This window comes from Takifugu flavidus, chromosome 3 (assembly GCF_003711565.1).
Source record: "Takifugu flavidus isolate HTHZ2018 chromosome 3, ASM371156v2, whole genome shotgun sequence".
NCBI lineage: Eukaryota > Metazoa > Chordata > Actinopteri > Tetraodontiformes > Tetraodontidae > Takifugu > Takifugu flavidus.
In genome coordinates, this window is record NC_079522.1 from 7,823,063 (window position 1) to 7,850,726 (window position 27,664).

General features: G+C 39.0%; 1 protein-coding gene across 8 annotated transcripts in view; it reads left to right on the plus strand.

The window, feature by feature from the left end:
• The window catches only part of nrxn2b (neurexin 2b), a 460,093-nt gene that overhangs the window by 84,807 nt on the left and 347,622 nt on the right, over positions 1–27,664 (plus strand). For 6 of the 8 annotated variants that reach the window (XM_057026456.1, XM_057026464.1, XM_057026463.1 and 3 more), the window contains exon 4: positions 20,315–20,344. The exons of the other annotated variants lie outside the window; for them this stretch is intronic. In XM_057026456.1, the coding sequence (XP_056882436.1) occupies positions 20,315–20,344 (30 nt within the window). The remainder of the gene's footprint in view (positions 1–20,314; positions 20,345–27,664) is intronic. 8 annotated transcript variants of the gene reach the window in all.

The following is a 27,664-nucleotide window of genomic DNA, read 5'->3' on the forward strand; positions in this document are numbered from 1 at the left end:
TGCGGTAATGTTAGCAAAAGGTCCCTCTTATTAAACAGATGTGAGTCATCAAAGCCACCGTTATGGAAAATAGTCAGAGGTAAAAGAAAGTGAGCCTTTATTTAAAGCCCTGTATCAAGGCAGGTGTGTGTCTTTGCCTCTTTTAAAGCATTCCTCATGAGTGCATAAGCTTGTTTGAACAATGGATGAACGACCTAGGAACATTCTATATCATCTGTCTTGGATAATGTGCTTTTAATCCTGCACATATTTAAACCTGGCAGGATAAAATGCATTGAACAGCTCCAACATTGAGGCGTGTAAGGGACAGATCGGGAACCCTGTGTCTGTCTTGTCAAGCTTGATGAGCACATCTTAACTTTTTGTTTTTCAGCCGTTGCAATCTCCTGTGATACAATTAACACACAGCTGTAAAATCAGTATTAGCATTTTATCCCTTAGGTGCTGCAATACCTACTGAAATTGTGATTCCACCCAGAGGGTTTTCCTTATGGATTGACAGTCTGACACAGTCTTCTCTTCCCTCACAGCAATCCAGCACCTAAATAAATAATGTTCAGCGTAACCCCGGTTCAAAATAAGCCAAATCAATATACAAGAATATTTGTCGGTCAGCAGACGTCCCAACACATTCAAGGTCAGGCTGTCCACTCCGCAGAGAGAAAAAAAGACATGCATGTCAGATTCAACAGGCCTCAGCATGGCAGACATAAAGCACCAGTCATCTTAGGATGATTGCAGTTAGAATATAAATGAAAATAAAATTAAGAAAAAAAAGAACACAGCAATGACAAAGATCTCTATAGAGAATGTGAATATAACATCTTATATGAACACACCAACCTGTTGAACCACAAATGTTTTTCTTTACTGCAAAATGTTGGCATTCATAACAATACGAGTAGTAAAAGACAATACAAAGAAAACCGCCGGCGTGTGGGGGGTGGGGTACTCCCCGGATAAGTCATCAGAAGAAATCACAGCATGGATTTTTGGTGTTTACATTTATCTTGGCTTTGTTTACTTTTAAGTAACCGAAGCTGATTTCCCACTTAGTTGCGATCTACATCATCTGGCAAAGCTTGGGTTTATGATGCTATATTTTTGTTTTTTGTAGATTTCAGCGCATTTAACACTATATTGTTTTACTATCCCAGTTCATTACAGTGGGTTAAATATCCTCCTATGGCAGAAGTGATTTCTCACGATTTTCCCTGTTGATGTAAGTCAGAGTTGGTTAGAACTCATGCTGTAACATATGCCATTAAATTGTATTTAAAATATTTTTTCATTGTGTTTTGTAAAGATTTTTCTGCCATCTGTCTGTCTCTTGAAGAGTCTGACAGCCTTTTCAAAACAGATCTCTGGTAATTAAATACTGTGATTATAAATATATTAATTTTCTTTTCAATTTTTTAAAGAAGTGGGCCTAGTACCCATTGTGGGTGTTTTTGCTGTGTCTTTATTTCCTGTTCTCACACTGGGGAATCAATGGTTTTGTGGCAATAATAGAAAGAACAGAGAGAATGTCAGGTTCAGAGAGGGCTCATTCAATCACAGGTTTTCAAAAGAAATCTACTAAAATTGTTGTTGATGGAGCCACCGTTTACGGAGGTTTTTTTTTTTTTTTTAAGGAAACTCGTTTCCATATCTTCTACCGCAGGAGTTTGATCTAGTCCAGAGGCAATCACTTGTGGACAAACCTTCAGTTCACACTGGAATAATGCGAGTTCTTCAAAAGAAAGAAATAATAATATAATATAATAATAATAAATATCATTGGATGTATGTGATTGCTCATTGATGTAATCAGAGAAATGATTAACCAACATTTTTAACCAACATTCCAAGGAACTTCTATTACCAACAATCTTGGTAATAGGGTGATTCGCACCGCATCAGGCTGATGGCCTTTAAAGCAGCGCTACAGCAGTCAGACCCACTACAGCTGCTGTGTTTCTTCAGTACCTCGTCATCTTCCACAAATAGATTTGGCTGATATGAGTTGACAACTTGAAGACCTGCTGAATTTTCAAAATAGCTTGGACTATTATATTAATACTTTGCTATGGTTTGCTAAATTTAGGTATTTATTAAAATAGGAATTTAGAAAACCATAGAAAAGTATTTTTGGAGTGACATGAACATCGCTGCAATGCTGATTCACAACATACAATCAGTACACCAAGTACTGATACAAAAACTTGTCCAAAGCTGCTGTTGCTTTAGCTGCGGCTGCTACCTTGCTGGTTAACTTTTTCATGGAGTGTTGTGGTGCGACTCAAGAACAACAGTGAAAACAATGCAAATCAGGGATGGCTTGACTCCACCCAAAATCCTACTACTGTAAACTGCTTTAAAAACAGAAAGTTCAGTTCCATAAATTATTCACAGAATACAAGCGAGAAGTGGAGTCTGATTGCATTGCGCAAGGAAACACATTTAATATCCAGGTGTCTTAATCAGATAAGAAGGACTCCGATATTAGTTGGACTAATTTGCATACACACACTGCAGTTGTCCAGTTATAGTCAAATTAGGGCAAGAATTTCTATACACAGTGGGGGGACACCCCCAAAGCTAGACATGTAAAGGCTCACTTGGCATTCTGACACTCCAGGCCCCTGTCCTGACTTTATCGCTGGATTTATTCTGCCTTTGCTGTATAAACAGTTTCTCTTTTTATCAGGGTTCTCTCTTCTGCAGGCCTGCCCTAACAGTATGTGTTTTGATCCACCATCAGGGAAAACGGTGCCGCGTTTAGCTAGTGTTCCTTTTGTTCTCTTCTGTCTTACTAACGCCTTGCAAATTGATATTTGCCACAAAAATACACACATAATATTGTCTATGTAAGGATTATCTGCGCTCAGAGCTCAAGACAAACTTCCTGCCAAAGGACATTTATTTTGATTTGTTTCTTGGCACTTTACAGAAACCCAGTCTCACCCTCTGAGCAAGCAACAGTGGCTAGGGACAATTTTAACTAGAAGAAACTTGAGGAGGGGTAGATCCATGAAGGGCCTCCTGCTGATGGCTGGCCGGATAAGGGAAGAGAATAAGGGGAGGTTTACCTGCTTCCTTTCACCTCGCTGGGCAGAAGTCAGAGCTGGTAATGACAGTATAGCCAAGGCTGAGTCTCCATTGTTCCAGTTGCAAACTCAGAAAACAAGTTGACGGCATCTTTGAAAGATGTTCCTCTTTTTATTCCAAATAAAAGACGCAGGAATTTCAACTACCGAGTACGAACCAAACACATGAATAAAGGCAGGGGAAAGGACAGACGGTAGAGCAACAGACGCATAGAAAAAACATGTGAAGACATTAGACATTTGTAAATGGAAGGCAAGAAGATCTAGAGAGGGAATTGTTGGATACAGGAAAAGGTATTACATAGGCAGGGACCGGAGCACACTATGTAAACCTAAAAACTATTAAACAAGATAACTGGCACCAGAATCCCTACCAAGACTAAGACATCGACAGAGAAAACAGCTTCTCCACTTTTAACTGTGTGTTTTGGTCCATTTATAACTTGGTTTGAAGAAATAGGAGGAATTTCTGCTCCGAGTGTTGTTGCTTCTACTGTAATCATAAGATATTCATCTCAACTGTAACTTTTGAAGCGGTTCTGCATTTGATAAAAATGCAGAAAAATGATAAAATAGGATAAGTCAAAATAAGTCGATAAAGGAAAAGAAAAATATAGCAAAACATCCTGTCCTACCTGTGTTCACATATCCTGTATCCTGGAAACAATAGCAGTAGAAAATGTCTTGCATAAACAGATAGTGGATTAGTCATGCACACAGGCTCATGAGCACGAGGGAATGATAGAGATTATAATTGAAGTGTCCATCAAGTCAAATCAGTTTCATACATATTTCAGTCTCTTCCAGCAGAGGCTTCCGAGAGGAGAAGCTTAATGGAATGTGTTCAAAGCAAAATTCACAATAGATAGTGTCTAAATTAAAAGACCATTCAGTGAAAAGAAATTATAAAGATATTGATGGTAAATCAGTACAAATGGGTAAAGTTTAATGAGCAGTCTTTAACGTTGTTTGATCTGACTCAAAGTGTTTTTCGTGAAATGTTGTGAAAGCGGTGCACTTTCTTTGAGAAGGAATTCAGCAGGGGGACCTTTAGGTATATTACCATGATAATATTTTAGCTTGTGCTCAGTGCACCTCTATGTACGGCATATTTTCTTGCATTCCCGAGGTTTTTTCTTTTATAAGATGCAGCTCACGCTGACAGGTGGAACGGATGACAGTCATTATTTGCGATGGCGTCCACTCGTCACCGCATGTTGTCACCAGACAGGCTGTCAGCTGTCACCGAATGGGACGGTAATCACACTGACACCAATGTGACTGGAACCTAGCAAATAGTTATGTTGTAAATTACTCCACAGTGGAGTCTGCTTGGTGGGACAAAGAAAGAAGTGACAGGAAAAGTATTGTTAACAACAGTAAATGTGTAATTGTTTGAGGGCTGGTTTGAACCCAGTTTATACAAACATAAATTTAAACACATAAATTACAATTAAAGCACCCAGAGACATATTTAATAGTGACAGCTTTTGAGGGGAATGATAGTCCGAACAGATGTGTTTTAAAGTGTGATTTGGAGGTGGGCAGAGATGTCAGAGTCTAGATATCCTGAGGGAAAGGAACACGGGGTGGACAAACGGGAAAGAGGAGTGGAGAGTTGTGAGGCACAGTTAGACCTGAGAGTATGGGAGGGCATTCGAGACATTCTATGAGGTAACAAGGAGCAAAAGTGAAGCGGAAGCTGTTTGAAAACTGGTGTAATATGTTGAGAGGACTCAACATATGGAGCGGGGAAGGGTGGATGGTGGAACCATCAATTTGGCAACTTTGGAAAGTGTTGATTTGGTTTCAACTAAGAGGACCTCATTTTTACTCCTATTAAGTTTCAGATACGAATGGAAAAATCCGGTTTTGATGTCTTGGAGACAGTCAAGAAGCTCAGAGTTATAGAGTTGACATTTAATTGTTTTATAGGTAATATATCAATATCTTCAGATGTCCATGTTTTTTTTTGTATATATATTTGTCAGTTGGTAGTATTAATTTAGTTTTGCACTACTTTGCAAGACACCAATTCATTTCAGCCCCATCTCTTCTCCACCTCCTTCATTCTAAACTTTTAAGTGAACTGTATAACCCAAAGAGTTCAGTTCAACATTTTACATCTTTCTATCTGTTTATCTGCATTAAACAACAATATAGCACATCAATACCTATTTAACATATCTAAATATTTAACTAAATGGGGTAAAAATTATGTAGGAATTCTATCCAAGTTACTCTTGCCATTAAGCCACTATTGCTGGAACAGATTTTTTTCCATGTAAATGCAGTGCCTGTCACAGTAAATGGCAGAGGTTTGCAGTCAATATTCCATTAAAACTCTCTCAGAACAGGTTGTTTATTTCCTCCGTCACACGGCTAACACCAGGCATGCACCAGGTAAAACGTGTCAAAACGCGGAGGTATCAGGAAAGATAATGGAGTGAAAGCGCGGACTGTCGGGCTTCATCCCCTATGCCGTTATTTCACCCTCTGTCTCTCCTCTTCCCCTTTTTTGCAGCTGTGTGATGGCTTGAATGACAACTAGGGGCTCTTTGCAGTGTGTGTTTGCAGAGTGGCCTGGGTGAAAGAGATAAGCAGTGGTGGACACACAAACACACCCCTCTGCATCCCTCCGCGCACTAACACACATACACACACACTAGGAAATATAGACTATATAGAAAAGAGTCAGAGAAGGAACATTTTTCTTAGATTTCTAACAGAGCAACTCGGATGACGTTTAAACGTTTTATTTTTATGACCAAGATGAGGAACACCCGCATTTATTATAACACGTCAGACACAAATAGCTACACTTAGCCATGGGCCAAGTATAGCTTGGTTACAATTTTGCGATATTCTTGATGATTTAAAGAATTAAAAATGATGAATTCAGACAAATAATCACAGGAAAAGAGAGGATGATATATTTTTGATTTTTATATATTTTCTATTCTAATTTCAGTTTGTTGTATTATATATTTATTGTTATTACTTATTGTTATTTTTCTGTCCTCGCATTCCTGAATCTCTTTTCCTCTGTGTGTTTTTGCTGCTGTTGTGCCGTACATTTCCCCGTTGTGGGACAAATAAAGGAAATCTGAATCTAAATCTGAGAGCAGAGCTATATTTACAGCATGGAGATAAGCTAGAGTGTGTCCAGCCTGCAGCCATCACTTCAGAATGAAGAGCACAAGCATTCACACACACATAAAAATGTGTACTATCTTTGTGAGGACTTACAGTACCATCACAATTAAACCCTGTAACCCTTACCACACAAAACCCTGTTTTAACTCTTGATGTTTGCATTCAATATGTCCCTAGTAAACATCCTGATGTTGTGATCATGTGACTGGGACAGGAAGTGACTTCTGTGAAATGGCTTTTGAATACATTTCTAAACATCATAGGAAACCACAAAAATAATTTAGAAGAGTGTCCTCCCCATAAGCACAGATGCTTATTAATATTCATCACCCTGCAACGCAACTCAAGGTGATGTGCTCACACACAGACACTTATATCCGCTCCTTCGCCCACATGGAACTGGACCCCCAGCTCACCACCCTGCCTTGGGGATGACAGCGGCAGATGGTGCCCATTCAGATGTGCCGAAGTCCAGGATCTGTCTGTTGCAGCCCTGAGAGGTGCTGTTGATCGCTGAGATGGCGCTGATCGCTGTTTTGCTTCTTCTCCATGCTGTTATTCTCACAGTCAATCAAAACACTTGGGCCCTTTATGTTTTTTAGCAGTTTAGCTGCACTTTATGATGAGATATTGAGAATACAGAGATTTCTACACAAGAAAAGTTCATGACACTAAAAATTGATTTCAGTGGGATTTTTTTTGCTTCTGAACGCTGATGAAAATACTATATTGATTTTTCTGCCCGTCTCTTATCAAAGGTAGATCCATTTGTCTACAGCTGGTATCAATCTCCTCCCCAGTACATCTCCCTTATTTAACAAAGTACTTAGTTTTAATTACAAAGCATCGTAGAAAAAAGATTCAGTTTTAATGATATAAAGCTATTTCCAATATGTTTCTTTTCAGCATAGAATTAAGCTTGCCTATGTAATATATTCTTTAATAATCACCTTATGCAGACTACATTAATACAGCAGTTTATTAATAAATGGTGGCAGCAGCATCATTGTTTAACATCTGGGTTGTTGATAGACTGCCATTATCCTCCACTTATCTCAGATCAGGCCCCGGTGGCAGTAGGTAAATTGAGTATTCCAGATGTCCCTTCTTCTTGGCAACATTTCCCAGTTTCCCTCTCTGAGGTGTTCCCAGGCAAGATTTGATACATAATCCCATCAGACTTCAGAGTCTCTGGGGTCACAGTCACGGCCAGAAAATCTCCAAAGCATCCACCCGGGAGGCGTCCCGATTGGATATCTGAACCAACTCGGTCGACTCATTTCCACAGGAAGCAGCAGCAGCTGTACTTAGATGCCACTTTCAACATGGGCATTTTATAATTCAACCTACCACAGATTGTTAAAAAAAAGAAAAAACTCCTTTATTTTAGTGTATTTTATATTTTGAACAATAATCTGCCATGACAGTGAGGCAATTCAGTGCATTTAAGGTCAGTCGAGTCAAGATGTTGGGTCCATGTTTAAACCAAAGATCAGAGGGGAGGAAAAAATCGATTATTTTGACTTGAACATGGTTGTTAACATCAGTCAGGCTGGTACAAATGTTTTTTGTTTTTTTTACCCCATTGTCCTGTCCTGCAGTGAGGTAACAGAATTGGCCTCTGCATGTCTCTTGTGTCAGACAGGTTTTTTTCTGCCAGGATGGGCCATTATGTACTATGATGAATGTTAAGAATTTATTTTATAAATCTGAGAATCTGTAAACTGGTGGACAATTTATTAGACTGACAAACCACTACTAGACAGGCAAATGGGGTTTTGCTGTACAATTATCTCACCATATTGCTGAAAATAGTTTTTTTTTTTTTTTGGTCCAATTTTATTGAATCAAACGTTATGCTAAACTGTGATTAAAAGATAGCTAGATAGATAGATTACTTTTATTGTTAATTCACTCCATGTTTTGAACATACAGATTAACCGAAATACCATTTTTCTTCTCTCTAGCGTCTTATTGTAAAAAATTACCAGATTAATAATGCACTTCATTCGAGGACTTCCTGCCTTGATGCAGTTGTGATGCTCCTTAGCAAACTAGACATTCATTAATAAGAAAAGGTCGAGCTGATTTAAAAGACAAAAAAGAAGAATAATGGAAACAGTAATAAGAAGCAATTCCGCCTGTGCACTCCACAGTTTGTAAATTGATGGCCAGGTAATAACTCCGGATCACTACCAGAGTTAGGAACAAAGAGGCGTATTTAAGGGTCTATTGCTCATGTGCATTGCAAGGCACTAATCCAGTTTCCTATGTTATCCGGTCCTTGAGCCGTTGCTGTTAGTTGGCAAAGCTACTACGAATCAATGCCACTGAGGAAATGAGGGCTCTGAATGCCAAATAGTTGTTGATTCGGGCAGTAAGGACCCCTTTTGATCTACTGCCAGATCTCTCTGTGTGAAGAAGGGGGCAAATTATGGATCCTCAAGGTCAGGCTATCCAGATATCCTGGATTGTTTTAACAATAGCAGGCAAAAATATTTGAGATTCTGCCTTTTACTTCTGCTGAAAGAAAGCTGCAGGTTGCAGTGGCCCTATGAACAGCTTGAGTATTTTTCTTTAAGAGTTGTCATGGGGCTCAAAGCAGCATGATGACTCTAAAGATGCAGTCATGACAGATGGAATCAGTGGAGTTTGGCATAACAGTCCAATTTGATTGAGCTATCCTGTACACTTTGACCGCTAGCCAAAATGGCACCGGTGTTGTGAATCTTGGCAGCAGAAACAGAGCTTATTTGCTTTACATATAATATTATTTTCCCAATGGGTGTAGGTTAAAAAAATGCACCTTTGTACTCAGACAAATCAGCTGTGGCAGGAAATATATTTGTAGGGCTCCAGAGACCTCCTTTTGGAAAACAGTCATTTCATTTCAGTTTCTCTTGTCATTTTCAATAGCCCATTGTCCCAGAGTTAGGAAATGCATGATACCTTTGTGTTTTTAGGTGTGCAGAACAAACTGTGTACTGTGATTTACAGCCATTCTATTGCATTTGCTTTTTGTCACTGAATAGTTTTGCTTTATAGTAAAACAGTAACATCCAAATAAAGTCAAGTTCACTGAAACAGGCCTTCTCTGGGTTTCATATGGATGCTGTTTCAAACCTTAAAAACACAAATGATTTATTAAAGATGAATTTTAATTATTTTTCTAACACATCCCATTCACCAACTACAATTATCACACATAAGGGAACGTTGGGCAGAGCTGTTTTACTCTAGCGTGTGAGCTGAGAGACAAAAATGTTTTTTTACACATATTCGTAACGAGGGACTTTCAAAAACACATAACTCAGAAGACACCTTTCAGGAGGAAGAAATAACAGTTGATTTGTAACAACTCAAAGTTCTAAGGCTGACTATAGTAGTTTAACTCTCCACATCAATACACTGAAGTATTTCTGAAGCAAGTGATAGTTTTATTTTTTATTTTTTGGGCTTCACAACAAACCTTAAATTCCAGGACTGTACACTCATGAGTGGAGCCTTGTTTTTCTTTTTAGGTGTGAAGGAGCCAATGCCCATTCATCTGTATCTTTTTTTTTTTCTAATATGGAGCTCACTTGTTTAACATCTCAGCGGCCCCAGACGCCTCCTAAATTGTGTTGAACATTGTTGAAATATTTGTTTACAAGGTTCAGTGCGGTTTAATTTCCCTGTGATCAGACTTCAGTCCTTCTCTCCCTTTTTTTTAATCTCTTGCTCACTCAGACTCAGACACTCTTTTGTTTGAATATGCAGAGGACTCCTGTCTTGCTGGTATTTGTTCAGTTTGCCTAATTAGAGTTTGGCAAGATGAAAGCAACCAGCAGGGCTTTTTGCTTCACGGTTGTAACTAAACAAGATACTTTAGTCTGCGGGAAATAAACAAGAGTCTGATTAATTTTGGTTTGACTTCTTGTTGATTGCTCAGATTTATCTTCAGAGAGATTGTGTTGTATATTTTATACATTAATTTTATTGATGTTTTATATTCCATAGTTCCTTGATATTTTCAAAGGCATCAATAAAATGGGCTCATGAATTATCATTCCATGTGGGACACAAATCCCAATCCTTTTGCCATAATCGCCCAGTTCAAGTTCAAAAATGAGAAAAACCAGGAACACCGCAGATTCTTTGAGCTAACTGTCTTTACCCGAACCAATGAGCCAAATGAAGTGATTGCATCCTCTCTGTTGGAAGACATTAATTTTCCATTATACGGTATTGTGGTAGTTACCTGCTGAGATGCAGAGGATGCTCCATTTCCAGCAAAAGTCATTCTATATGTATTTTTCCCCTCAACATACAGTAGAGTTCAGTGCCATGATGTTGTGTACAAAAACATGATGTGTGCCCTGAAAAGTTGTCTAGGGGGGACCTGTCAAAAAGAAGTATTAAGCATCAACAAATGCTCGAGGCAAAGTACTATTTTACGTTAATGTCCCTGCAGATTAGTTGCCTCTGACTTAAGCTTCCACAGCTCAGAGGACTGTGTAGGACAGATTTTTTTCGGTCATATTTTACTTTACCAAAGAAAGTTAACATTCAGACACGGACAGTGGAAGGGTGTCCTGAAGTACCCTCTGTTGTCTGAATATGGGACTAGTATACTGCAAGTACCAATTTCTTACTATGTAGTAGCCTTTTAACTGCAATACGTCTACTTATCTGAGTTTCACAAGAAGCAGTATTTGGCTTCCATAGGCATGGTGGTGAAGTATCAAAGGGTTCAACCCCTGTCTATGTCTTCAACACAACTTCAGAAGTTTAGTCTACTTTGGATTTTTCTGTGTCTTGGCTTCCGAACAAGGTTTGGGTGATAGTAACAGGTTGGAAAAGATCAGTAATTTTACAAACTAAGCAAAAGATGGATAATTGCACAGGTTGGTTCACCTTCTATGTAATATATGCTTTACTTATTGTGCAGATAAGAACCACATTGTCCTTCATTGACATGCTGATTACAAGAGGCAGACTAGAAAACCAACACCACTTTCTTGAATGTTTTTTTGGGGGGGTCAAACACCAGCCTGGGGATTGTGGCGCATCTCCCGATGTCTCGATGTTGTCTCGTGTAACTCTGATTAAGCGTATGCATGCCGAAGCATATCAATTTACAATCGTATTATTTCCTTGTCTTCATCGGGTACGACAGCACCGCTACCGCGTTTACATGCACTTGAGTTGTCCGGTGACCGTCAGAGTGAGACACCAATTCATTTATTGGAGTGTCATGTAAACTTAGGAAGTGATATTTCAAGACAAGGTGATCACTAATGCACAAATTTAAAAAAAAAATCTACCAGTAGGGGCAAAGGGGGTACAATTTTGCATCTTTAAGTAATTTGGCTCTCAAGTCTCGCCCTGTCATCTGTTAAGTGAAGGTAGGAGTTACTAATCAGAGCTAAACAATAGGAGTTACTATTTCAGCATGACATAAACCATTGCTGGAATAGGCTAATGCACAGAAGCTAATGTCTGTTTTGATTGAATTAGTCAGTACTTGCTGACTGATTATAATTTAATCGGATAGCAAAAAGTGCTACCTTATTAAGTGTCCGATTTAGGACTTTATGTTTTGCTTTTATGGTGCTGACTGTCTCTATGACACTTCCCCCATCAAACTTTGCTCTTATTCATTATACTACCATCTGACATTTCAAGCTACCCTCCAACCCGACGAAAAAATGATGTCGACCACTCCCACTTTCAGTTCCCCAAATGAGTAGAGTCTCAAGCAATCAGAGGCATTCATTCCATGAAATTGACTGTGGAAGGCAGGAGAATATGCCAGGAAACCATTGTAGGACACATCTGCAGAGCTGGCAGAGGAAGATTATGAGGAGAGGGAGTGAGGACAGATGGAGAGAGGACACCAGAACTCAGGGGGGACTGATGATTATTTTTTTGACCTCATAAATGGAAGGGAATCGGATGTCAGAGAAAGAATTTATCGGTTATCCTGAGATGAATTTGGTGCGACTGGCAAAAACCCATCTTTCTGAACTCATTTCTAAAGTTGCCCAAGTATTCCCAGCCACAAAAAACAATAGCCCTGTTAACATGACCATTGAACCCTAACTTGTAGTCATAAGGTTAATCAATTGTAATAATAGGGCATTTTCTATGGCATAATCAGGGAAAAAAAACTTGCTTTACATGTTGATTCATTTATCGGATTTCTTTTAGAGTACATACACACAAGGAGGTGAATCGCAACAGTAAAAGTAATGCTTCATTGACTTTCCTTTTTTCATTTCTTATTTCGTGATTATGCTTCTTACATTTACTACCTTTTTCCGCATGCATAGATGTAGAAGAGCAAAGTAAATCTGAGTAACAAGTAAACATGCATAAATACATCTCAAGTATTGTATAAGAAATCTACTTGTGCTGTCTCAAATTCCCATGGTAATTTAATTGGCATCTGATAAAGTATATGACATTATTCTGTTTACATGGTGGCCTTAATAATCTGATAACTGCAGAAAATATTGGATTTTTATGGTTATGTAAATGGTCCCATTTTGACTCTTGGTGCCATTTGTTAACTTTATTGATTATGTCAGGAGCATGTCTTACATTTACTAGTCTCCTAGACATCAAAGCTACTAGCACATTTTCATCTATTACATTAATTCACCCAGTTCCTGCATAGCGAAGTGTTAGTGTCACAAACCCTCCACGGTTATTTTACGTCAACAAATGAACCAATAACTAACCCCAGGTTGGCAGCAAAATTCCACTCTGGTTTATAAATGAACAGAAATAATTTAGGTCAAGCAGGTCAAGGACTCAGACTCAAGGATGAACCTAATCAGTTTTGGAGATTATCATTTTGGGAGTAGAATTTCCATCACTTCATTACCTTCATTATGGAGAATTTACCACAAAACAGCTACCATCAGCAACTTTACGATCACCTTCAACAGCTGACGAGGCACCACAATCACTGCCACTGCAGACACTATCTCTGTGGAATAAATCACCTGTTATTCAGAGGTTCGGCTTTATCTGTGTTCAGCAAATACCTTTTCTGTTTGTTCTACATGTGCCTGTAACACCTTACTTCCTGCCTTGCCTTGATTTACATGTGCACCCCTGCGAACAGGCCAACAAACATGGAAAAGTCATTCACAGAGAGTAAATCCAATTAAAGTTTTATCAATATTTTAAATTAGATACTTTTACTACATAACTTGGCCATCTTGTGAGAGAACGATACCATTGCACGATATGAATGTAGCAATGTAGCATTTTGTACTTCATGTTGAAACTGAATGTGACTAGGTATCAGTGGTTCTTGTGTTGGCTTTTATAAGTAAAGCTAACACTGGTCAAAAACCTTCATCTTAAATTAATTTAAAGTGTTAACACATTAGTGTCATGGTCTTACCATGAGTAAACTACAGTATAAAAGCTTATAATTGATCTCGTAAGCAAAAAATGATGTGTTCAACTCCATCTGCAGCTTCTAAGCAGCTTCACAAGTTGTCTTCATATTTTACCATATTTTTGCGACCATAAGGCGCACTGCGTTAAGAGGCGCAGTCTCAGTTACGAGTGCTATTTCTGTACTTAACAAATACATAATGCAGACCGGATTATAGGGTGCGGGCATACTGCTAGCTTAAAACATGCATGCTAGCGTGTATTTATCAATGTACTCATGTTATTTTTTGATCAGACCTCATCCACAAACCCATCAAAGTCCTCATCTTCTGTATCCAAAATAAACAAAATGAATCTGAAATGGCTTTTGCGAAAGCCGGCAAGCTGAAAAGCCGACAAGCATTTAGAGATTTTGGAACTGGGTGCACACATATGGCGCACTGCATTATAAGGCACCCCATCCAAGAGAAAATGTAAGACTTTTAAGTGTGCCTTATAGTCACCAAAATACGGTATATACTTAATATTAGGGTTTTCCTCATTAGCATGCTCTCCTTTCTTCAGCTTGCTTACATGCACTTGGTTGATCGCAATGACTCAAAATTGATCTCTGTTTTTATATGTTGGAACTGGAATGAGCTGGGAAATCTTCCACGGTGTACACCCTCCTCTTGCCCCAAAGGCAACTGGGATTTGGTTAGATTGGTTCCAACGGTACCTGAACAACTCTTCAGGTGCTTCTATTTCTGTGGCGTTCCATTGGTGTGGTGACCCAGCGAATGTACCCAGCTTGTGTGAAACCGTAAATTAAATGGTATTTCACCTCACCAAGTGGTAAGGCATTGGTCTCGTAAACCAAAGATCATGGGCTCGACCCCCATCCATGCCTTGAAAGATACTATCTAAGCTGTCTTTATATTGGGTTTTTCCTTGTTAGCATGCCATACACATTTTTTTTAGCTTCCTTTGGGTAATAGGAATATTAGCAACTCTAAATTGACCTTAGTTGTCTGATTCTACATGTTAGTCCTGCAATAAGCTGGGGACTGTTCCAAAGTGCACACCCCCCTCACCCCAAAGGCAGTTGTGAATAGCAAGTATGTAAATTAGCTTCTAACCAAATATGCCTTCTTTCAATCTATTGTTATCTCAATGTGTGTTTTATAGTTTTCATTTAAATTCTGTGGGCTGTAGACTCTAAACCCCGACAGTCGGTTTTCAATAGCGAATCCAGTGAAGTAGATTTGATTAATTTAGCCTGATGTTCAGTATTCCCTTTGAAGGACGACAAGATCTACGTTTATAATATCAAGCGTTAAAAGATGGAAGCTTTGAATAACACTTTTTAAGACTGCCCGCTGCTCCCACTATCTTCTCCTTTGTGTGCCATGGGGTAGATGATCACCATGAATTATTTAAAGGAATTAAATACTGTTAGAGTTTCCAGATCTAGAAAGACATGCATTATACATTACCCCACTAAGATGTAATTCATTCAATCAGAACAATTTTGGGACATCATTTAAGCTCAACCCTTGTTTTTTAAAAATTATTTCTTAATTCTTTTAAGGCCTGGCTGTTTTGAATCTGCACTTCTTGCCAGTGTCAGTCGATATTAGACCTAGTGAAAGCTACTGCTTTGAAGAAATATCCCAAGTTTTGGATATTGAGCAGCTTTATGTAGTTTGTCAGTTTAGAAACAATAGCTTGGGCATAAACCATTATTGTTCCTGCTTTATAGTTTTAGTCAAAGTCAAAGGATTGTAAATATATTACCCTCAAACCCTTGGTGAAAAAAATACAAAGAAATACTCTAAAGCTTTTAAAATGAGGAAATGAAAATTAAGCTAAACTTTTAAATATATAAGAAAAATAACAGAAAAGCCTGTAACAGATTTAAACACTTTGCCCTCTAACATTTTCAAAGATTTGGTTTTTAGAAATCAGTCCATTTAAGATGTTTTGTGCATGTTCATGCACCAAAAAATCTTTGACATTAGCTCCTCACATCACTTTTGTATACAAGTGATAATATAATTTTGCAGTCATTTCCTGTACCATTCACATGACTGTCACCTGATTACCACCCCAGGGTGTTTTATCAAACATAAAGTTACACAGGGTCGATCTTAGGGCACTTAATCCTTGATTTATTATAATTTTTACACTCAGGAGTAGGAAAATACATATCGTCTTTTTTTTGAGGAAGCAAATCCCTTATTTTGGCCAAATACTGTAAAGGTTTCTGTGGGGCAAATACAATTCAATGTACTATCCTAGCATCACAGCGGGAGCAGGAATGATCTTTTATTGCATCTTGTGGATGTTTCCAGTTGATGAGTAGGGCAGTGGAAGTGAGACAAGAGGTTGGAAAGAGATAATGCAGCAGGCATCCTGAGACATGCTTCTCTTTGCATTTTGGTGCATGTGAAATGATTAGTGAAATGATAGTTTGTGATGATTTTTATGGATTTTAGCCAGAAGAATGCTGCTTTGAAAGTGGTCTTAAAATATTGGAAAAATACATTTTTTTTAATTTTTACCATAATGTAAAGTTTACAAAGTAGGCTAAATCTATTTTGATTACATAAAAATGTAGAATTTTCTAGAAAGCACATGGTGATGCCTTATATAAAAGGCTTCTGCATAAAAATGAGACATTTACTTCAATACACGGCAAACAAATGTGTTTATGAAGCCTTTGACAAGCATGTTCAGGTCTTGTGACATTAATACTTTGAGCTCACAAGTCTCGTTTGAATCAAAAGCTGACATTTGCTGAATAACACTGGTTTGTGTTGATTAGACAGGGAGGAAGAAAAGGAGCAGGAGGAAGCCACAACTGGATGAATTCAAGCTGAATGAGTAGTGATGAAAAGACGGAGAAATGGGAGAAACAGAGAAGGAAAGAAATGGCCCAGACATGGGCATAAGCATGTCTTCTAATGGCAGAACAATGACCCTTCTCCATCTGCCACTCAATCCAATCAGAGCTCCTTCTTCAGCTGTTGCCGGTTCCGTTATCCCCCCATCTGTACCCGCCGAGAAAAAAAAAAAGCACGGATGTGATCAAACACTCACTAGTCAGGAAGATGGAGCTGGGATTCGTCTCACATGTATAGCATGTGGCAAACAATGCCGCTCTAGGGTGTGGTGGTTAGTTTTATAGCCATGTTTGCAGTCAAAATGGGTGTTATGCTTTTCCACCTAAGCGCTTCTTTTTATCTCCTGCTTTGGGATGTTTTCTGTAAATCAGTCATTTGAATTTTTAGTCTTCGCGACTCTTAATTCTCTAAACCAGGCTGTCACAGCTTCATCACTCCTGCCAAGACAAAAACAGGGCTGTAAATATTTGGCTATTTTGTTTAATTCTTTTTACATATTTGACAAAATGCGGGGAGAACGTTGTATTTCTGATCAAATAATAACCATCTAATTTCTCAACACTGTCCCTTGGACTCATAGCGACTCGTCCGGGCTGCACAGCTGTCCACACATCTGCTAGGAAAGGCTCGCAATGAACGCCATTTGACATTTTTCTTCCCTTTTTTATCGCTGTGTGCTCTGCAGTTTTTCTTGTCCTCCTTTTACACAAATAGTTAGTCTTTCTTCTGTCTGCCTCAGCCAGATGAAGCCAGGTAGGGGGTATTTGAATGATTTTGTATGCAGTGACAGCGCCATTCTGTTTCTTTGCAGGAGCCTTTCCCTTATCTTCTTAATGGATTATGAACAAGGGAACAAAAACAGAGGGAGCAGAGTAGAAATGATTTGACTTCCTGCAAAGGGGCAGCAGGATGCAAACTGCCTAGAGATAAATAAACTCTCTGCCTGTACATTTCCTCTGCTCTTGATTCAAATGTTATTAAGTTAGAGGACAAAAGGAACAGCATGTCCGCACTACTTATTTTAGCTTCCAGTGTCTTCACATTTTTACTTATCCATCATGTTTTAGCAGTTCAGATGTGTCATTCTGTTAGGCTGAGGTTTCATTTTTTACCAGTTTCGTTCCCTGTATGGATACTTGCACAACTAAAGTGTCTAATTAGACTGTTGTCTTTGTCCCAGTACATATACTGAACACTGACCAGATACAATAGGCAGCCATTTGCTGTCTTTCAGCTGGTTAGTGTTGGACCATTCAGTTGATCACCATAGATCCCAACAATGCTTAATATTGAGGGAGCTTTTTTTTTTTTTTTGCAAACAAGTTGCCATTTCTTGTTTTTCATCGTCTTAGCTGTATCTCGAACCACACACTTGTTCCATAATTCCAACTCATTAAATTTTGAGTTGGCTTGAGCATTACTTAATGCACTCTGTCAGGGACCAGACGAGAACCCAAGAGCGACACCAGAGTTTGGTTGAACACAGCTTTATTAACAGGAACAGAAGGCAGACAGGATTCACCGGGAGGCGGGCAGGGTCGAGACCAGGCAGACCGGCAAGCAGGAAAACGCTGGAGAGTCATGAGCACAACAGAAGACAATCTGGCGGGGAGGCAGCGTAATGCAGGGAACTAAAAAGGGGGCTCGTTTTGGTGCTGATTCGCCACAGGTGCGCGGGGCGGACTAGGACTCGCGGGCGGGGTTGCCCGCAGCTGTGACAGCACTCACCAATAAGATGAAATTCCACTTTCAGACACTAAGCCATTGCACTTTAAATGGCATCACAGTGATGGGTAATTATGTACCAAATTGAAGCCAGCACGGGTCTGTTAATTTTTTTTAACTGATTACTAAATATGAAACACTTGAGAGCAATATACAGAGTGTCGGGTCCCATTCAGGTCTGACTGGGCTTATACAGGTCGATGCTGTAGCTCGAAATTTATTTCCATTACCTAGATACGTCAGTTTCATTTGAACTATCATGTTTACATGCACCTTCACAGCTTAGTTTTAGTCAAACTAAGACAGTCATCATTTTTTAGTAAAGCACATTTTTTAGCATGCCACGCATCATGTAGACCACAGAAGCCTTTTAAACTGCAGTCAAATGTCAAATTACCATCAGTCATTTTTGTTGTGACCCAAAACAGTATGTGAATTAAGACCTTGTCTCAAAAGCTATTACAGGAATGGATTTAATTATGAAATGTGTAATGTCACATATTTCAGAAAGCGCACGGGCCACCTATAGTTTCTGAGGTCCTCTCACAGTGGCTATGTGGAAAGGTCGCTGTGCTTCACCAAAGGCAATAATGGAGAAACATTTGAAAAAGCTTTGTGAGATAAATAAATAGATAAGAAGGCATACATAATTTTTAAGGTCATTGGCTCTGTGCAGCATTAATTGTCAGGATCCAGTTTGGTTATCTGTCTTGGTTTAAGTGTGTTGGGAACTCATTCGAATGCTGTTTTGGTTTCTCATGTGTCACTATGTCATCATTTCGTGTGAGTCATGTTCTGTCTCTACAGCGATTACTTTGTTCATTTCACCTTTGGTGTCGTTCTCCTGTGAGGCTTCCATGTGTCTGTCTGCCTCCTCATCTGGATGTTTTCCCATTAGTAAAATTGTCAGATGTTCTTCCTTATTTGATGTTGCTTGCATCAGTTGCCTCATTTCTTGATGTCATTTTATTTGCGTTTTTTCTCCTGTCAATAAGCTAAAAGATTGTTCGCATTTTTGTAGAATTAAAATTAATACTCATCTTGTGTATGTGAAAAATGACTAACAAAAGCATGTGGCTTTGATATAAATATAAAACAGTTGCCCCCTTTTGCAGGGGTTATTAGATATATTTGGACCATTCCATCTATAAATCAAAGAGGTCTTTTGTGGTCAGTACCAAAGGCAGCTTTAGCATGTGTTAGCCTTTTGTAGAACTCATGAAAGCTCTGTTACAGCTTGAACATGGCAAAAATATGCGGCAATATATGTAATCAAAGGTTTGGAGGAAGTTTGAACTAGTAAAAATAATAAGAGTTGCATTCACTGGTTCATAACATGTCGGACTTGTCTGTTACAATCAAGATCATCTCTTGGTGCTTTAGAGAAACCGAATCTGGCCCACAAACAAGCAACAGTGGCTAGGGAAAAAAAATCATTTTAACAGGAAGAAGCCTGATGGGTTGGTCGGCCTCAACATATAGTAGTTTCCCTGATTGAGTTGTCATGGATTGCAAAGTTGTTTTGCTCAGCAGTGAACTTGTTGCTGTATGATTTATTGTTCATATTTCGGCACTATGCAAAATGTCGGCGTTGAGGTAATTTTGGCTTGGCGCAACAGTTTTGTGTTTGACTCTCTGTGCGCTGGCTCCAATAATTTCAATATGGTTTAAGTCATGCACAAGACAAAAAGCAGGTCAAGCCGTCTGCCAAACAGTTCTGTGTGTTCCATAAGTACTTCAGAAGGGAAAAAAAAGCATTTGTGAGAGCAAAAGCCTCTGGGCAGTTGCACCAAATGAAAATGCTTTTTTTTCTAAACCTCCCACACCCCCCCACACACCTCACTCAAGAAGTGTTTTGTGTTACTACGTGTTCTCTCGCTCTCTATCTCGTTTACTTTTCTTTCTCTACCTTTTATTTGAACTCTGACATCCGTCCTGCCCCAGGATGTCTGTCACAAACTGCAGTCCAACGTTGTGACAATGCTTTTTTTTCTTCCCGTGCCTTTTATGACCTTCTTTTTTCTTCCTCTTTCTGTTCCTTTTTTCTGTTTTTTCCCTTTCAAGGTCTGGCGCACCTGACGTTAAACGACCAAGGTATGGTTCAATGCTTTTTATTTTAGTTCAGCTTTTTTTAGAGGTATTGACTCTTTTCCCTCAAAAAACCCTCTTACCTCTTCTTGGTACCATTGCCCTTCATTTCTTCCCAAATCCTTCCTTTTGATCCATTTCAACATTGTCCCCTGTTGCTATCATCTCTTTCCCCTTCTACATCTTTTTTTTTATTGTGACTCTTTCTTCCCCTCCCTCTACTACCCATCATGTTTTTTTTGTGAACCACTCCAATGTGTTCCACTTTTTTGTTCTGTGCTGCGGTTTACTGCCTGGACCTTCACCTCTGACCACCTTTTCCTGGACGACCCCAACCAGAGGCTGAAGGTAACGCTCTTCTGCTCTCCCTACAGCTTGGTTTTTAAAGCAATATAAGATGCTTGAAACATGTTGCTCACTGGTGGAAAGAGGGAAGTGTTGTTGAATGTGCAGAGTTCTCATCACCACTCTGCTGACATTCCCAATGTTTGGCACTCATATTTTCTATTGAGGCTAAGTAATTAAGATGCTGTCGAGTTCCTCTAATGATAAAATGTTTCTGTGGTTTGTGTTGTTCATGATGTTGCTTTTAACACTAAATGCTTGATGCCTTTATGTATATTTGCAACACATACTTAGTACAATTACCTTTGCTTCTGCACATAACTTGATAGTTTTAAACTACACACCAAGGCCGACTTTCACTTTCATAGTTGTTGTACATTTTCCAAATCCACTGACCTCTGACCTTTTCTATGTCTGGCCTCTTACAACATTTGAAAGGAGATGAAGAAGTGCAGCAAACCACTGAGGCCCATTTACACTTTTTATTTGTAAAGCACAAAGTGTATTACACATGTTAGTTGCCGGTAATGAACAAGATATGCCTGTGGATATAAAGAAGCACGTGATCACAACAGTAAACATTTTCAAACCAGCAGCGGTTATAATAGTGAGCAGCTATAGATTAAAAATAAAATAAAAACTTGTGGAGAATGTGGATTGTCAGTCCTCTTCTGTCAAAGTTCTTCTACACTTGTATGGTCTGGGACTACTCTCGCAAGCTCAGTTGCCTGCACCTGCAGTGCACATGCCTGAAATGACTTAAAATGCTCTGCTTTGTTTACGCAATAGATGTGGTGGCATTTTTGAAAGACTCCCCTCTTTTTGTATTGTTTTGGTATCCCAATTTTTTAGGCATTCTAGCATAAATGGGCAGCCCAAATGAAAGTAAATCTTTTCATTTCCATCTGTAATAAGGTGTTGACGGGTCCTGAATGTTTACTTTAAATGGGCAGCAAACTAATTTATATGACTGCGTCCAAAATTAAAGTTAGAATACAATATGGTGTAAAGTCGGAGATCCAACAAGCAGAATTAAAGGGTCATGGCTGATTCACCAATAATGGCTCCCCTTTTCTGTGGTCTCTGTGGTTATCACATAGGTTCCTCAGAGAACAAATCCCACGCAAACTCTCTTTAAGATACACATACAAGGAAGCATAACAATCCCTTTAGTCTTCACGAAACTACTTGAGTATGGGCTCAATTTAATTCAAATACAATGAATAGACAAAAATACCGTATGTAAATTGAGGGCATTTAAACTATCACATTTGTAAAATGATCTAAATGTGTTCAATTCAATTTTTACAATGGCCCGATTACTCTCGGTTGTTTTCCAGTCATATAGAAGGACCTAATATGACTTTATACCAATTATCAGAATAGTTTAACCTAATCTTTTCAACAATATTGCAACAGTAATTCAGTAATTGTACAAGAATTTACATCTTACAAATTTGTTGCATGTATAGTGATTATGACATTTGTATAACCTTTAAGGAAGTGACTCAAAGGGGCAGGAGTAAATAACCAACTTAGTTCCTCTCAATTAAGCAGTACCAGAACAATGTTAATTGATTTTGAAAGGCTCAGCATGGATCAGCATGCTTTACTAAATAACTAAATGTAATTCGTCATCCCCAAACATATATTTTGTTCCCCATCAGGTGATTCATCTCCCCGTGGCCTCTCCTCTGTTACACCTCACAGTGTTTCCTCCAACCTGCTGCCATTTCACCCTGATCTCTCACTGTAGTTCATCATAAGGCAGCGATACCTTTGTTTCATCTTCCCCCTCGGAGCAATGCAGGCAAGAACACAAAGAAACAAACAAAAAAAAACTGTTGCGAAAATTGGAAATTGGACATTAGGGTACCCAGGCGTGTCTGTTTCCCCTGAGATGTGCCCTGGACTCCACATGAGGCGGTCAGGGTCGGGCTTGCCTGCAAAGCAAGCAGAATTTAAACTGAAATGCTGACTAAAGCAGCTAAAGAAAACTAGAAAGTATTTACTAATACTGACATTGAGAACTGCTCATCAAGATAGCTTGGAGGAAAAGGTTTTAAAGAGCAAAATTTATGTAATTCATAAGGATATTTTCCTCTCTATACATAACCATGCCATTAATGCACTGATATCTTTAATGTGATTAAATGTTTTGGTTGCTAAGGTTTCGATTCCAGAAAATCGATTCCGGTCTCCTCTCAGATGCGAAGCTGCCCTTCGTAGCTGAGGGAAGGACAAACTTCAGGCTTCAGTCACCGGAGATTACGATCTGCCTGTCTGCGAGACTTCAGCCCGACATGCACACCAGTAAACGTGTTCAGAAAGTGCCACACAGTGTGCTGTCTTGAGAGGTTTGACCAATAGAAAACTAATAATTAATCTAAAAATGATTTGTGAAAGCATTAGAGAAGGCCAATATAGCACACACACACACAAAAATAAACCGAGCGAAACCAGGAACAGGAGCTAATAACTAGAATTCAAGATAGATAAAATAAGAACCATAAAGCAATATAAATCCAGTGATTGTCAATGTTTGGTTGTACGAGCATATTTTAAACACAAACGTCATTGTTGTTTTATAAAACAATGAAAAGACAAGGACAAAACGGTGATCACTCAAGTAGGAAAGAAAAATTAAGCTGCTTTAAATAAGAAATCACAGATAATTTTGTCCATAAACCATTTGTTGATTTATTTCTATGCAATTGTTGACCCCTGCTGCCACCAGCTGCTCTTTTTGGGAGGCCAGTATGATGCACAATGGGAATTAAATTAAGCAGGTCTTGGGAGATCTTATCTTAGCAGCTTTAATGTAGATCTCCCTTGGAGATACTGGAGGGAATAGGTGGGGGCGAGTATCCGGCGTGATCTTTATCTAACCTCAAATGTAATTGACTAGGTCCAGGCAGCGATAACCATCTTTTTCTCGGCTCACTAAGTGTTTGTGGAGTCTATGTCTGCAGTTTATGGTTTTTTGAACATAAAAAAAGAGAAAAAGAAAAAGAAAGAATTCACAAGAATGAATATGAAATTAATATGTCTAAGTGTGAAGTGATTTAATTCACTTTCACATAAAAGTGGTCACTTTTCTGAGCAGCAGTGGATGTTTACTTACTGACGGGATGCTTAGTATTTCTTAATTTAGTGCAGCCATACCAAAGATGTTGCTCTGGGTCATGTGGGGCCGCTTTAAACAGGTTTTATCTTCAGTTTTATTCTTAGATTAGTTGGGTGGAATCTCAAATATTCGAGGCTTCCATTAGCAATTTTTCACTTCTGTGATTCTCTTCTACAAGAGTTTTCAAATTAGCAAAACATTTCAACCCTCTTGTCTAAAAGTGTGAAACGATGTAAAATGGTTGGTCAAAAATGTCAACAGCTTTAGACAAACGGCCTGACTTAAACCTTTAGTAATAAAGAATAATTAACAGGTATTTAAGTTTATAGGGGCAAAAAACTAACTGAAAGTAACTGAAATCTTTTATATTTTGATAGAACTCTGATAAAATGAAAATGTGCTCTCTGGCACTAAGCCAGGCCACTTTATACAGTGTCAAAAGGTTGCAAAATGAAACTGAGCTAGCCATGTATTTGTATTTATCTATTAATTAATAAATATCAAATACTCACTGTTTGTTGATGTACTGCTGTAGCCATAATCATTAACTGAACTATTAATTGATAATTCCTGCATGTCTAGCGTCTAATGTGTGACTGCAAATGATGATCGATTGCTTAGCAAGCATTGGTTGTGTGCTACTTTTCACAAGGTGTTATGGATAAGGATACATCGATCTTCACGTAATATTCAGCCAGCCAGTGGCAATGACGTACACCCTGTTTAGTGCACTATATAGGGAATAGGGAAGAAATTTGGACAGCGCTAATAATCTAATTTTAGACATCACATGTATGCCGTGGCTAATAAAAAAACACTAAAGAGAAAAAGAACAATGATTTCGTATATGCCAAACAATAAATAGTTTTGTTTGTTGTCTGTTGGCATACAGTAGTGGGGCTTCTGATTTGTTCCACACTCTAGTATCGAAGGCATTTTGAACATGATCAAACCACTTTGAGTGGCTCAAATATAAGCACTAATCATGACTGACAGGCCAGCTATATGCAAAACAAAAAGAGTAAAAGCCCAAGTACTCTGGAACAGACAGCCTTGATAAAATACAGGAAGCTCATAATAAAATAATCTGTGTTAGATTATCCTCAATTGTTTATTGTGGGGGGCATGGCTCAACAGTGACCTCCTTTGTGGCCCCCAGTCAGCCCCTAATGCAAACCAGGTATGCTTAATCCTGCATAAATTAGGAGTAATGCACAATTGTTCCTGCAGCCGCATTTTATATGGAGGGAAATGAAAACTGCATCTTTGCATCACACAGGATGATCATTTGTAATTTTTTTTTGTGCCCTAACCCTGCTCAACAGCCTGTGCATGATGGGATGTCTAGCTTGGAGCCTGAGGTTACTGCAGAGACATTAGGCGCGGATGACAGAAGTCCTCGCACAGGCAGCAATTTCTCCTGACACAGCAGCTGGCTAAAATGGATGGAGCTGTACGGCAGGCTGAATCCACTGCACGCAGTCCTCACAGCCCCGGAGTCTGAAGCCTGGAATCTGTGGTGTATTAGTGCCACCATACTCTTATCGTCAGAATTTCAGGATATTATAATGACAGGCAGGCAGGCAGGCAGGCTGACAGACAGATGCAAATGCCAAGAATCATGTGTTTTCTTTAAGGTGAACACATGTGCAAAACTATCCCTTGCCATCTTACAACCCATTTTTCAAGAAAATCTGCCACAACATTTCAAAAAAGATCTTTAAAGAGCATTGTACCATCACTTTGTTGGATACACTACACTGCTCTTAATAATTAACCTAATTATTAATTACTGCAGACATTATAGCTTGCCACATGCGGTCCCAAAGGATGATGGGATATACTGGTTTGTTTGGGAGCATTAGACTACAGTGCATTATGGGATACATCATGCTCACGAATGCAATCCCCATTTAATGTTCCAAAACAGCTACAAAATGGCATACTTCCTCATTAGTGCTCTATATAGGGTGCAGAGAGGGATTGACAGCGCTATAGTTGTTATCCTTCTAAAAGCTTCTGGGTAATATTCTATTCACCTTTTTGAACAGAACCTGATACTTTTCGAACACCTCCTTTGGCTACTTTTGAACAATTATTTTCATCACCGTAACTTTGGAAGGAAAAATGAGCTGTAGGAATCGTAATACATAAAATTCCAAGTATGAATGTACTGACTGCTCTGTTGAGTTACACTTCATCATACGTATAAACAAAAGCAGTCTGATACCTGCCGCTTTCCGTCAGATAGCATCAAGATGTATAGTTAAGGTCATCATACTTGAGAGTTAATGGCGTAATCCTGACCATGAGGATAATGCTGATTGACAAGACTGGACAGGCTACCCTGCCTGACCTTCACGCAGTCCCTTGGGCATAAGCAAATGACAATGTGAGGTGTGTGACAGCACTCATCCCGCCCCCTCCGCCTCCGTCCCCAAGATTGATCGGAGGGCCACATCCTGATTCATAGGCTAGTCACGCTTCATTATTGGCAGCTTCACTTAGAGAAACTGACAGCGTACATCATACACACCACAAATTCCCACTTTGCCTGGGTTTGGACGGACACTGCCAGTCACACCCACGGTAGTTTTTAAACCACCTATTTGAGGCTTGTGGTTTATTTTGAACCCCTCCCACTTATCAAAGTTTTGATTTCACCTTTAAAGGAAAGGACAATATTTAATGCTGCTGATGGATATGGGAATTTTCCAGTAAAACCCCAAGTTAGAACGCGATAAGCCACTAATCCTTTAAGACCTGAAGGCTGTTTGGTTTAAAACAGCGCTGCGTATAGTCTCGCGCCTCATCAAAATCGTTGACTCTGGAAAGCGATATTTTTCAAAGGAAGTGGACTAGGCCAAGCAGTTCATAAAAGAGCCCATGTCAGTTGTCTGAATGAAAAGTTGTTTTTTAAAATATGTATTTATCTAGAGTATACATTTAAAAAGTTTAATTGAAGTAACTTAATTTACTTTATTCTACAATCAAGATTGTCTCTGTCTGCACAACCAAAGCCTGACCCACAAAGAAGTGGCAGGAAAAACTCCCTTTTAAAAGGAATCATCAGCGGGACCACCATCAGATGGGGGAACCCTCCTGCTGATGGCCGACCAGGTTTAAAGAGGACTAGGAGAGGAGATAAGGTAGAGGAGGAGGACAGAATCAAAAGAACAGCCACATGCATCATAAATGAATGCAAGTATTTTAGTTTTACCAAAGACGCAACAAAAATATCGAGTGGGTCTTTGGAGCTGGTCAGCTAGTCAGAAAAAGAGATAGAGGGGAATTGGGAGAAATGCACAAAACTACACAAAGAAAACAAGGTGTTAAGGAGAGGAGAGGTCAGGACAGAAGATAGTTTTGACATACTGTGCTATGAATTGAACCACTGCCAAAAATAAAAGAAAAATTTGAATTTCCAAGCCACGGCACTTCATCTTATTTGCATATTTAAGAACTGTCTAGGGGCTTTCCTCCCACCCATGAGGTTTCAGGGACAAAGCTCGTGCACATCAGGTGTCCACAAGTTCAACTGATGGCTGTGCATTGCACTAAACATGCAATAGCCCATGAGTGCTCGTCATCCTGGAAGACTACATCTTCCCTGGCACAGATGTGAGTGGTATTAATTGGACTTATGCACATGTAAATGCACTAATTTTTATCTTCAGATGTACCACAATGCGATGCTAGTGGGATGTACATCAAAAAAGTGTTTAATCTACTAATTAAAGAGTTATTAACAACAGTTAATACATGGATATGCTCTTTAGGGTCACCCACTACTTAAGAACAATGTAAATGTGCTCAAGGCTGATGAATAAATTAAGCATTTTTTTAAAAATCTG